Source organism: Kogia breviceps, chromosome 1, assembly GCF_026419965.1.
Source record: "Kogia breviceps isolate mKogBre1 chromosome 1, mKogBre1 haplotype 1, whole genome shotgun sequence".
NCBI classification, from domain to species: domain Eukaryota; kingdom Metazoa; phylum Chordata; class Mammalia; order Artiodactyla; family Physeteridae; genus Kogia; species Kogia breviceps.
In genome coordinates, this window is record NC_081310.1 from 1,428,758 (window position 1) to 1,441,089 (window position 12,332).

Sequence of the window (12,332 nt, forward strand, 5' to 3'; positions counted from 1 at the left end):
GGAGCTCAAACAGCGTGGTCATCAGAATCTGCTGCGGAACATCCCCTTCAACAGGAGCCACGGTTTAGTAAGGTACTCGTGTTAGGTCAGCCCAAGCCCCTCTGAACTTCTGGTTCAAATGTGAAGCTCTAGGAGAAGCAGTGAGAGGATCGGGGGGAGGGGGAGAAGGGGAGGGGTGACTAGCATTTACTAGTTCATGAGGTCACTAACTGTGGGACCTTGGGCAAGTAAATTAACCTTTACAAGCCTCTGTTTTCTCACCTGTACGACCGGATGAGATTAGCACCTACCTCACAAGGGTTGTGTAGGAATTAAGTGCGATGTTTCACGTAAAGCACTTGGCACGATGTCTTGCGCAGCAAGAGTAATCAACGATCGCTATTATTATCATTATTATTTTATGATTACTATTATCATTATCTCACCACGGGTTTTGTTCACCGCTCCATCCCAGAGCCTAGGGCAGTCCCACGCACAGATGCTCTAGGTCGGTAAGTACGTGCTCTCAGGCCGCTTGAGGGTAACCTCCTACCCGGTGTCCTTTCACTCCTCGCCAGGGTAGAGCATTCCGCGGAGGAAAATGCAGATCACGATTCACCTGCGTCTGTGCCCTCACCTGAGCTCGCTGCCAGGTTATCGGTCCTTTTCTAACAGTAAAAGGAGAACTAGTTCCAGAAATACATGGTCAAGCCGTGAGGTTTCTTGCTTGAGTGACTTTTCTGAATAGTCATAAAACATGTAAATAGCATGTGAGGAAAATGAACAGGTATTGAATATTGAATCGACACAAATAGATATTAAGTTGTATTTATTAAAATTGTCATTAGAGGGGCTTCCCTGGTGGCGCAGTGGCTGAGAGTCCGCCTGCCGACGCAGGGGACGCGGGTTCGAGCCCCGGTCCGGGAGGATCCCACGTGCCGCGGAGCGGCTTGGCCCGTGAGCCGTGGCCGCTGCGCCTGCGCGTCCGGAGCCTGCGGTCCGCAAAGGGAGAGGCCACAACAGTGAGAGGCCCGCGTACCGCAAAAAATCCCCAAACAAACAAAAAAGAAGATTGTCATCAGATGTAAATAAGCTTCTGACCTCAATCAAAGTATATGTAAATAATTAAGTCAAATATAAATAGACAGGGATCATGCAGGAGAGGAGAGTCTGGATCCCATATTTTAATAAAACAAAAGCGCTGATAGCAAATAATTTTGAGCACTCGTTACACGCCCAGCACTGGGCGAGGGACTGAGGGGCACCACCTAAGAATGGGAGAAAGCCCTGCTTTCCAGTGGTTTACTATCTGGTTGAGGACTCGGAATGCACAGCCTGGAAAGTCTGTGTTGGGGGCTGGAGAACTCAGGCAATCAGCCTGGGGCAGGACTGGGGGTGGCGGAGAGGCCCGCATGACCCGCCTGGTCCGCGTCAGCCAAGGGTGAGGCCAGGGATGGCCACAGCGGCCGGAGCCGAGGGGTGTCTGGAAGAGATTTTCTAGAAACGTCCCTTGAAGGACACTTCCCTTCAAAGGGGAGCCCTCGGAGGCTGTGGAGCGGGGGAGGGGGTATGTGGCTTTGCCCTGCAGCCTCCCACAGGCTTTCGAGGGCCGTGCTTTGAACGCTGCCCATTCTGCCCGGTGTCCGTTCGGCGTGGAGGGCAGAGCTAGCTGGGAACAGACTGGGACCCGGATAAAGGACAAGGACAAGAAGGTGCAGGAGACTCTCGGGCATCTGAGCGCGCCAGCGACCTTCCCCCGTCAGGGACAGAGCCGGCCCTTCTGTCAGGTAGAAGCCTCGGCGGCACCCGAGGCCCCGCCGCCCCGTCACCGTCCACGCGGGCTGCAGCACGCCCTCACGTGCTCACTCGGGGAACCCTGAGGTCTCCCGTGGAGGGCAGTGAGACAAGCGGGAGATGGCGTGGACAGGACGCCGGACCCACGGGGAGGGGGCGGGTCGGAGAGAGTGCCCAGAGGAAATGACAGCCGAGTGGAATCTGATAACCGCGGGTGAGAGGAGTTAGGGGCACTTAAATGCAAACCAGGCCACTTCCTTCTAGAATAAGAGCGTCCTGGAGTCTGGGGAAGGGGCTGCGTGTGACTTGGCCCTACCCCCTACCAGCCCAGCTTCCTGTCTCATCCTCCGACGGGCATTTGTGCGGACTCTCTCGCCTGCCAGGCTCTGCCCACACGCAGCTGAAATCACAGGCACACCGCACCCCCCCACCCCCCCAGGGCTGGGGCGCAGAGAGCTTTGGTGGTGCCACCCCACACGGGGGGGCTTTGAAAGTCCTGACCACACGCGGGTTCCTCTGAGCCAGAGATGCGTCGCCTTCGATAAACAGGCCGACCCTTACTCGCCTTCTGGCTGCCGCTGGGGTTTCTACCGCCAACTCAGTAAGCTCGGAGCCTCCAGAGGTGAGGCCCTGGCAGGCGCGAGTGACCAGACTTGTTCCTCAAAGGAAATGACATCGCTGGGCACCTTTTATAAGGCAGGCCCTGGAGGAGGCGTCCTCATTCAGTATTCATCTCCTGGGAGGGATGTTTTCTTATCTCCATACTGGAAACTGTGGCTCAGAGAGGGCACCCAAGCATTAAGGGGTGAACAGGGGTTTGAACCCTGCTCTGCGTGTACGTCTCCTGTAGCCCACGGCCTCCCCTCGTGATGCTGTACCATTGCGTTGGAGGGTGGGGTGACACAAAGGAGCCCACGATGCAGCGAGGCCTTTCCTAATTGATATGTTCACCCTCTTCTTTAGAGACGGTGCCCGGGACCCTCTCCTGCGCGGCGCACAGCCCGGGGACCCCGAGGGCCGCGAGGACCAAGACCCCGGCGCGGGGCCCGCTGGAGCCGCAGGGCTGCGCCCCGGGAGGGCCCGCGCCTCCCCGCATCCCCGCCCCCCCACCGGCTGCTCTGAGACGTGCCCGCGGAGCCTCTGCAGAGGCCTCACGGCCCGCCGCGATGGCTCGCCTTAGCGGGACCTCGGAGCCTGCCCGCGGAGCGAGGAGAAGCCCGGGCCAGTCCGGCCGCCCGGCGCCGCGGCTGGCGATGTGACTCGCTCCGCGGGCAGGGCGCGCACACCCCGAGTCGGGGCGATTCGGGCACACGCTCCGGGGGCGGCTCCGCGCGGCACCATGAACGACGACGTCTGCCGGCCGCTGGGCATCGGGCCCCCGCCCCGGCCCGCGACCCCGGCCCGCGCCGAGCCTCTGGGCGCCGCGCCCTTCCTGCTGTGCCCGGGCGCCGCCCGGCCGCCCTACCGCGACGCCTACGCGCCCGCGTTCCCCGGCGCGCCCTTCCCGGGCGCCTTGGGCGCCTGCGACCGCCCCGTCGAGCCCGCCTTCACGCGGAAGCGCAACGAGCGCGAGCGCCAGCGCGTCCGCTGCGTCAACGAGGGCTACGCGCGCCTGCGCGGCCACCTGCCCGGCGCCCCGGCCGAGAAGCGGCTCAGCAAGGTGGAGACCCTGCGCACCGCCATCCGCTACATCAAGCACCTGCAGGAGCTGCTCGGCGCCGCCCCCGACGGCCCCGGGCCCCGCGAGCCCCGCGGGCCCCCCTCCCTGGCGCCCGGCGCGTCCGCGCCCTCCCGCCGTGCTTCCTCGCCCTTCCTCGAGTCGGAGGACTGCAGCCACTGACCGGGCTGGCGCCGCCCGGGCTCGGGGCGCTCAGGCGTGCGCGGCACCCTCCCTCCGCCAGCGCCACCCCGGGCCCGGCCCTTCCGGCGGGGGGACGGGGGCGGGGCGGGGACGAGGGGCACGACAGAGGGCAGAGCGGCTGTCGGGGGGCGGCGAGGGCGCGCGCCCCGTCCATGCCGGCCCCCTGGGGTCGGGCTCCGGCTGGGCCTCAGCCCCGCGCCCCAGGGAAGGTCGGAGGCACCCCGCTCGTGCTGGTCCCGTCCTCCGTGGCCACGGGCGCAGCCCAGGAGGCGAGTCTGCTCTGGTCCGCACGCCACGCCCCTGCTCGCCACGAGATGGCCTCAGACGCCAGCGTCCGCATCGGGGGCCTGCTTGTCACCTCCCCCGCCCCCGCCGCACAGAGGAGCCCAGAGGGAGAGGCGCAGGCCAGATTCGGCGCGCGCTCGGCCCAGGAGGCGGCGGAGCGTGTGCGCTGGTGGCGCCCTCTGGCTTCCTTAATGGCCGGCCTTACCCACCCCACGCCCCAGGGGTGCCCTTTCCTTCCCCGCCCCCCCCGCCCCCGGGGTGGGTGAGGACTGCGTGTTCCCCCCTCAGACTGTACTCCGTGGCCGTGGGGACCGCGTGGGTGTACCGGCGCCGCGTCCGCACGACGGGGCTGAATAAAGACATTGGGTTTTGTGATTCCCGGGGCGTTGTCCTCCTTCCCTTCCCGGGCGCCCCTGTCTCCTTCCCACTCAAGCACTTGCCTCCAGGGAGTGTGGAGTGTTCTGTTAGCTCATGCATTCAACTCACACTTACAGAGAGCTTAGTACCTGCCAGCAGCAGTGTGGAGAGGGCACAGAGTCCCAGAGATAGACGCCGCCCCTTGCACAGCTAGGGGCAGGCTGGCGGGGGTGGGGGGGGGGTGGGCACACCCAGGAGACCCCCACGGGGCATAGGCATGGGGTGAGGGTGGAGGATCTTGGCCTGACGGCGGCAGGTGGAGATGTGAGCGAGGGCTGTGGACCCCTGCCGAGCTGGACCACCCAGCACCCTTTCTGGACAGTGTCATGGGCCTACCGGGGGGGGGGGGGGGTGAGTGGAACGTGGACACCAAGGAGCTAGTCTGAAGCTTGAGGCTCCATGGTGCTGCGTGAGCTCTCCGTCGCACCAGCCTGGAGCCGTCCATCCTGTCGCCCTCGGCCCCAGCCCAGACCCGTGTGTGAGCCCCCAGCCCCACCCCCAGCCTCCTGGGGGACATACGGGGCTGTCACTGGCTGGGCTGGGGAGGGATGACAGCTGCCTGGCCGCGGGAGCTCGGCGGGGCGTCAGAGAGCCCGTGGAGGCTAATTTTACTCGCTGGGAGCAGGGAGAGCGATTCCGGGCACGCCCCGGCTGGCTCAGCAGGGCAGGCTCGCCCAGGGGCTCGGCCGCCCAGTCCCCAAGGCAGGGGCACTGGGCACGCGGGGAAGAGAGGGCGGCGGGTGGGGGGCAGGCGAGGCTGAGGCTCCGGGAGCCATGGAGCCGTCCTTGCCCCGGGATGAGGGCCTGAGGAAGAAACAGCCGAAGAAGCCCGTTCCCGAGGTCCTGCCCAGGCCGCCCCGGGCCTTGTTCTGCTTGACTCTCCAGAACCCCGTGAGGAAGGCCTGCATCAGCATCGTAGAATGGAGGTATCCTTGAGGGCCCAGGGGCCGCACGACGAGTGTGTGTGTGTGTCATGGGAGGGGAGGAGCGGAGCTCACAGATCACAGGCTCTGGGGGCCGGCGACCGGGGCCTGGCCCGAGCTGGGAGCCTTTGGGAAGGAAGCCCTCAACAGGGGGAACCGGCGGGGCTTCCAGGGCCCGGGGCTGAGGCCCAGGTCCTGGAGGCAGCCTGGGTGCCTCTGCAGTGTCTTTGGAAGGTGCTGGAAGGTGTGCCCAAATCCCCAGTCCCCAGCATCGAGGGCTCCTCTCAGCCCCCCTGGGCTATGGGACAGGGCTGGGGCGGGGGAGGCGACAGCAGGCCGGGTGGGGAGGCCCCACGTGGGCACAAGGACAGGAGCCCCCTTCTATGTTGGCATTAGCTCTGCGGGGAAGGATGATGAAAACTTCCAGCTTATCTGGGGAAGAGAGGAAGGAGACGCAGAGAGGGGAGGCCATTGTCAAGGGGGCGCTGAGTGAGCGGCTCGGGAATATTTGAAATACTTGTGAAGGGCCTTGGAAGACCAGGCTCCCACCAGCTGTTCCCTAGAAGAAAGGAGAGTAAGGGAGCCGCGGGGACAAGGAAAACCCAGGCGGAGCTGGAAGGTCTGGGTAGCGGTCGGCCCTGCCCCTACACGGCCCCCCGGAGCCTGGTGCCCTCCTCTGTGTGGGGGGCGGGGGCAGACTTCCCCACCCGTCTCACTCGCCTGCATCCTGTCCCCTCTCCAGTCCTCTGCCCCGAGGCCGCCTCTCTTCACACGGCAGAGGAAGGTGGCTGGAAGGGCGCGGGGTCTCCCTTTAGCCATTTGCACAGGGCGTCCCCCAGCCACGCACGAAGAGCTCGGCCCTCCCCGCTTCTCCCCCTCAGTGCCCTCCACACCCGCCCTCTGACGGTCAGCCTCCCCGGAGGCTGTGCTGCTCACCGGCAAATCCAGGGAGCCTGGTGGGAGCGCCCTCTGGAAAACGGCCGTCAGGGCCTGTGCGGGTGGGCGCGCGGCCCTGGGGCCACGGATGCCGTCGGTTACCGTCGGTTACCATCCCCTCCTCGGCCGCAGAGTCCCGGCCCGCTCCCCGGGGGCGCTCAGCCCAGGCCGCAGCAGCCCCAGCCTCCCTCGCTGGTTCTGCGACGACGCCAGGGTGCGTCCGGCCGTGGCTCCGCGGAGCGGGGAGAGCGTTGGTCGGTGGGGCAGGGGTTGGGGGGGGGTAGGTAAGGTACTGAGACGGGGGCTTAAGGCTCCCCGGGCCTCGAGGCTGAGTAGCCCCCAGCCAGGAGCCAGAGCCTCGTGGCCCCAAAGCGTCTCAGTGGCCGCTCCCTGTTGGAGGAGAGGGAGGCGGGTGCCCCGCAGGCGCCTGGCCCGTCTGTGCCCTGCAGGAGGGCGACGTGGGTCCATCAGCCTGGCCTCGTAGTCGGTCCCGACGGACCCCCGGCGCGCTCTTCCCCTTAATGCCACGAATCCCACGCCTCACTCGAGGACTCTCCTTAACCCTGCACCAGACCCTTCGAGGCCATCATCTTGCTCACCATCTTTGCCAACTGCGTGGCCCTGGCCGTGTACCTGCCCATGCCGGAGGATGACAGCAACGCTCTGAACCTCGGCCTGGTAAGGTGGCTCTTCCCTTCCTCCTGCCGGCCTGCTGCCCAGGCTGCGGGCTGGGAGACGCTGCTGGAGCTACAGCCCCCCCAAGGATAGAGACCCCGTGTCCCCACCACCTGCAGGACTGGCTGAGGGGCTCAGAGCTGTGCCGGGACACCCGGCCGGGCTGGATTCCATCATGTCAGCACCGGGCAAGTACCCGCTGTGCCAGGGGCGCCGTGCTGAGCTCCTTACGAGAGCAAAAGCCATGCCCTCCTCACCAGAGCCCCTAAACGAGTCCCGCTTGACAGATGTGGAAGCCGAGGCTTTGTAAGGCCAACGATGGGGGCTGAATGCTGAGCTCCCGTCCCTGGTCGTAGCCCGGAAGGCCTGTGCTTCTGCGGAGCTTGCCTTTCCGGGACGCTTTGACGGAGAGAGAGCACGTGTGTCAGAGGCACACTCCCCTCACCCCGTCACCAGGAACAAGTCCACAGGCCAGAAAAGGCCGCGGCTGGAAGGGGTTTTCCAGAAGCAGGCTGTCCTGGCTCCCCTCCCCACCTCACTGTGTACGGATGAGGAAACTGAGGCTTAGGGGGCATAAAAGACGGACTTGCCCAAGAGCTAGATCATAATAAAATGCTCGGTGCTTATTAAGTGCTTATTAGATGCCAGGTTCTGTGCTAAATAGTCTACCTTACGGTCTTTTTCACTTCCTGTCACTGCCCCCACGAAGTCAGTAACGTTACTAGACGCATTACAAGACAGGGAATCTGAGGCTCAGGGGCTCACCCCCACGCACGCATCTTCTCACAGGGTCTCAGACGCAGGGCTGTGACTTTCAGACCCGGCCTGGATAGCTGTGCCACCAACGTGGTGACAGTAGGAGGGCCCCTGGGGAATTCCCTGGAGATGCCGTTCTGGGGCATCTCCCAGGCTCCTGAGGGGCCAGGCCGAGGGACCCGCCCTTTCAGCACGCTTCTCCTGCACTAACTCTGCGGGGGGGGTGGAAGGAGAACAGTCCGCACGCGTCCAGGGCCGGAAAGGATGGCATTTATTTCTGCCTCTGCGTTGCGCTGGTTTCCATAGGAATCTATCTTGAGCTGGGGAGAAGCTGGGATTCTAAGTGCGTGCTTGGCTCTAAGTGGAGAAGCTCGGAGAGCGGGATCCAAAGCAGGCAGGCCCTGCGGTGAGGCAGGCGGGGAAGGTGCTCCTTGGAGCCTGGGCCCCATGAGGCCTCTCCCTGGTCTACGCTCTGGAATCCAGGGGGTCCTGCATCCACTCCACCCTTTAGGAGTTCATATCAGGGGGCTTCGGTTCCATTTCAACTCCCTGAGAAGTTGACTATTTTGGAAAGAAACTCCACCCTCCTTGCAGGTATAGAATCAGACGTTAGTGGGTATGTCGCCTGCCATCTTGAAACAAAACGGCTGCCCTCAAAAGTTCACACGGTGCTGTGCGCTTGCCTTTGGCCTGTGGGCTGCGTGACGGAGCCTTGGGTAAGTTCTAGGGCTCGTAGAGACGGGGTGATGAGTTCCCTGGCAGACCCGGACCGGAAACCTTCCCAAAGTAACGACCGTCCCGTCAAAGGTCAGAGCTAGGTGGGTTGTTGCTCATCAGTGAGGGACCCTTTGTTGTGAAGCCCAGAGAGGGCAGGTGATACTCAAGGTCACACAGCCAGCTCCTAGCTGAGGCCTCCCCGCCTCTACTTGTAGTTACCTGCTGATCTCCACACAAGCCAGCAAGAGGGAAGGGAGGGCAGTTAGAGCCGGAGGGAGAGAGATGGGGGCTTTCTCTCTTCCTCCCCCTATTGGCCGCTTTGTGGGAATCTGAGGAAGGTCTGGGAGCCCCCCAGTCATCCAACAGAACCATGCTTGGGAGAAGGGAGGCCCAAGGACCCACTCTGCACTAACTTTCTTACTCATTTAACACGTACTTGTCGCGTGCCTGTTACACCCCTGGCACGTGAAGCAGACAGACATGATTCCCATCTTGGCGGAGGTTAATTCATCCAGTCAATCACACAAGCGGTTAAAATGAGATGGGAAACAGGCAGGGTCTGGGTGCACTGGGACGCCGTCCTGGAGGAGAAGCTGAGTGAGACGGGGGCGCCAGGGTGGCCCCAGTGGGTGGCATGTCTGACCTGAGCCTGGAGGGCAGGGCCGGCTTCACGGGGTGTGACCTGCCCTCGGGAGGGCTCTGTGCTCTGGGGCCGTGGCATCGAAACACCTGAGAATTTCATCTTTGAGTCCATGGTTTGTAAGTGAGGTTCAACGGGGACAGGGCTCGGGGCCGTGGCTCACTCGTGGTCCTGCCTTCTGACACTTCCCACCCCTCCCCCATCTCTGAGGACAGACGCTCAGCTCAGTCCCCTGGGAGGCCACCTGGCAGAGCCTGGGCGTGGTCCTGGGAGCGTCAGGGTTGGCACACGCGCCCTTCGGTGTGTCAGGGCAGCCATGGAGGTGGCTGTCCCCGGCCTGGGTTGACAGCAGCATGGCCCGTTCAGAGAGGGCCCTGCAGCGTCCGGCTTCCGGGCCCCCCCGCCCCAGTGCTCAGTGTCTCCTTGCGGGGAGGCCTGTCCACCTTGGGTGGAGGCACTGGGCCCGTGTGAAGGGCCAGGGCATGGCTGGCGGCGGCATGTGTGCTGGGTCACGGAGGGGAGGTGCTTGGCAGGGTCTGCACCCTTCGCAAAACACTAAATAGGCCATAAACCCCACCATGACAGGCTGACAAAGGGAGCGTGGAAGGAAGGCATTTTAGCACCTTTAATGGCACAGGTTGTGAACAAGCGCCGTGCACTTGGCACCTTGCACTGGGCTGGCCCGTCCCGGAGCGGGTTCCGGATGAGGGGGGCGCACGGAGGAGACGCTGTCGCAGCCTTGCAGGAGGAGAGCTCTGGGTGAGGGGGCCACGTGGGCAAAGGGTTGGGGGCACGAGGTAGAGAGATGGGCTGGGATTTGGAGCACCTCTCAGGCCATCAGGTAGAGCGGGGGGTGGGGGGGTGGGGGGTGGGGTCAGAAGCAGGGAACGCGGTGTCCAGTGGAACTGAGGCCCAGGTGATGGTGAAGACGGAGAAGCGGGAGATTTAGGATCTGTGGACCCGGCGCCTGATGGGTGTGGGGACAGAGCGTACGGGAGGGGAGGAAGAAGGCGAGGGTGACACTTGAGTTGCAGAGGGGGGTGACAGAGCAGATGGTGGTATCGCTTTCCAAGACAGGCGTTCCTGGGGGAGGAGCAGGCTGGACTGGGGGAGGGGGAAGGCAGGTCAACCAGGTGCAGAGGCCTGCATCCACCCAGCACGTAGATTTGCAGGTCTGAGCACTGGGTGACAGAAGCTCCCTCACTTTGGGTGACTGCAGGCTAGCTGGGGTGAAGGGGGAAAGGTCAAGGAGCAAGAAAGGCTTCCCACAGGGGCCTGGTGTGCAGACTCGAGGCACCTGGCACCCTCGCTCGTGGGAGGGAAACCTCGACACCTGTCCTGGGAACAATCTCCCCTGGGAGGCAGGGGGTCCCTCCGGGAGCTTTTTCCTCCTCCTCCTCCTCCTCCTCCTTCTCCCCCTCCCCCCTCCTCCTCCCCCTCCTCCTCCCCCTCCCCCTCCTCCCCCTCCTCCCCTCCCCCTCCCCCTCCTCCCCCTCCTCCCCCCTCCCCCTCTTCCCTCCCCCCTCCTCCCCCCTCCCCCTCTTCCCCTCCCCCCTCCTCCCCCTCCCCTCCTCCCCCTCCTCCCCTCCCCCTCCCCTCCTCCCCTCCCCCTCCCCCTCCTCCCCCTCCTCCCCTCCCCCTCCCCCTCCTCCCCTCCCCCTCCCCCTCCTCCCCTCCCCCTCCCCCTCCTCCCCCTCCCCCCTCCCCCTCCTCCCCCTCCCCCTCCTCCCCCCTCCTCCCCCTCCTCCCCTCCTCCCCCCCTCCTCCCCCTCCTCCCTCCTCCCCCCTCCCCCTCCTCCCCTCCCCCTCCTCCCCTCCCCCCTCCTCCCCCCTCCCCCTCCTCCCCTCCCCCCTCCTCCCCCTCCCCCCTCCTCCCCCCTCCCCCCTCCTCCCCTCCTCCCCTCCCCCTCCTCCCCCTCCTCCCCCTCCCCCTCCCCCTCCTCCTCCCCCGCAGCTCTTGCTGAGGCCGAAAGCTGCATCAGCCTGGCTGGAGAAGCCCATGGTGGTTCCGACAATGGGCTCTGGGGCTACAGCTGTGTGATCTTGGGCAAGCTCCTTAACTTCTCTGTGCTCTCAGTTCCCTCACTTGTAAAATGGGGATAACGCCGTAAAGTTCAGCGAAGGTTCTGGATGAGTCAAGCCCTTATAAATTATGCCACGTTGTCTATCGACATAAGGAATGTTTATCCTGCGGGGCTCGCAGTGCCTCGGCGCGGGCGCCGCAGCCACAGAGCCCCTGGTCACGTAGACCCCGGGTCGTTCCAGAGTCACGGGGTATAATCCCTAGCAGCTATGGCCGGAGGGTTATTTCAGACAAAACATTCTCCTTCACCCCACCCACCATCTGTCCCCAATCTCTTTAACCCTTGTCCTCTCCTTCCAACACCCACCTCATCTGAACGGCTGTCCTGACCCCGCCCCCGGCCCATCCTCCAGCCAATCACCATCATCTTCATCCTCAGCCGTCGCGCACCTGCCCCGTGCCAGGCGCTGCTCGGAGGCTCTCAGTGCATCACCCCCCTGCATGCCCACCACGGCCTCACGAGGCAGCACTATTACATTTCTCACTTTTACACATGACTGAACTGAGGCGCAGCGCACGCCCAGTGGACTCCGCGGGCAGACCTGTACCCTCGGTGGGGCACTGGGTGTGGCTCCCTGGACATCAGAAGGGGACGCGAGGGGGAGTGGTCTCTGCTTCCCTGGGGAGCGGCCTGGGGGGGGGCGGGTCCCAGGACAGCAGGTCCCGGCCCCTCCGTGCGTGAGACCCCACTTTCTCCTGACTGTGGAGGCGCTGCCCATCCAGGCCAGGACGGCTGCTGAGGTCCAGCCGCACCCCTGCTTGCCCCGCAAAGCGGCTGCTGTAGGCCTGCGGGACCAGTGGTTACGCGGCTGTGCCGGGCTTCTGCCAGCCGAGCGGAGGCTGGGGACACCGGTCGCGAAGGGGCGCCGCGCGTCAGGGAAGCAGGAGGCTGGAGTAGACCCTGAGCTGCCCCGGGGCCAGCGAAGGGCAGGGAGGTGGAGGCTGAGACCGGCACCCAGGGCCACCTGCTCCTGGGGGACCCCCTGACTGAATTAATTAAAGGAAACCTTTGGGGGTCTCCATTCCAGCCCGGGCCAGACTGAGGGGACCCACGTGGAAAAACAGCAGCAGTGACCAGAGTTACCGGTTCTCGGGACAGGCTAGAAATGCTCTATCTATCATTTCGCCCACAAACTAAAAGCAAAAACGGATTAAAACATAGAAGGAACGCATGTCAGAGGTTAATTCAACGTGTGAGAGAACAAGGAGGAGGGTAGAGTTGGCTCACGGAGAATTTGAGAAACAGGAATCTATGCTGTTGGAGAA

General features: G+C 64.0%; 2 protein-coding genes across 5 annotated transcripts in view; both read left to right on the forward strand.

Moving 5' to 3' along the window:
- Positions 1-3,112: 3,112 nt before the first annotated feature.
- Positions 3,113-3,613, forward strand: ASCL5 (achaete-scute family bHLH transcription factor 5). The gene has a single exon (XM_059083604.2). It carries the CDS (start codon positions 3,113-3,115, stop codon positions 3,611-3,613), a length of 501 nt encoding a protein of 166 aa, XP_058939587.1.
- Positions 3,614-4,912: 1,299 nt separating this feature from the next.
- CACNA1S (calcium voltage-gated channel subunit alpha1 S) overlaps positions 4,913-12,332 on the forward strand; it is a 58,741-nt gene continuing 51,321 nt past the window's right edge. The window contains exons 1-2 of one of the 4 annotated variants that reach the window (XM_059061392.2): positions 4,913-5,262; positions 6,768-6,873. In XM_059061392.2, the coding sequence (XP_058917375.1) occupies positions 5,111-5,262; positions 6,768-6,873 (258 nt within the window). In that variant the 5' untranslated portion in view covers positions 4,913-5,110. The remainder of the gene's footprint in view (positions 5,263-6,767; positions 6,874-12,332) is intronic. The other 3 variants (XM_067027376.1, XM_067027385.1, XM_067027393.1) reach the window with 3 other exon arrangements.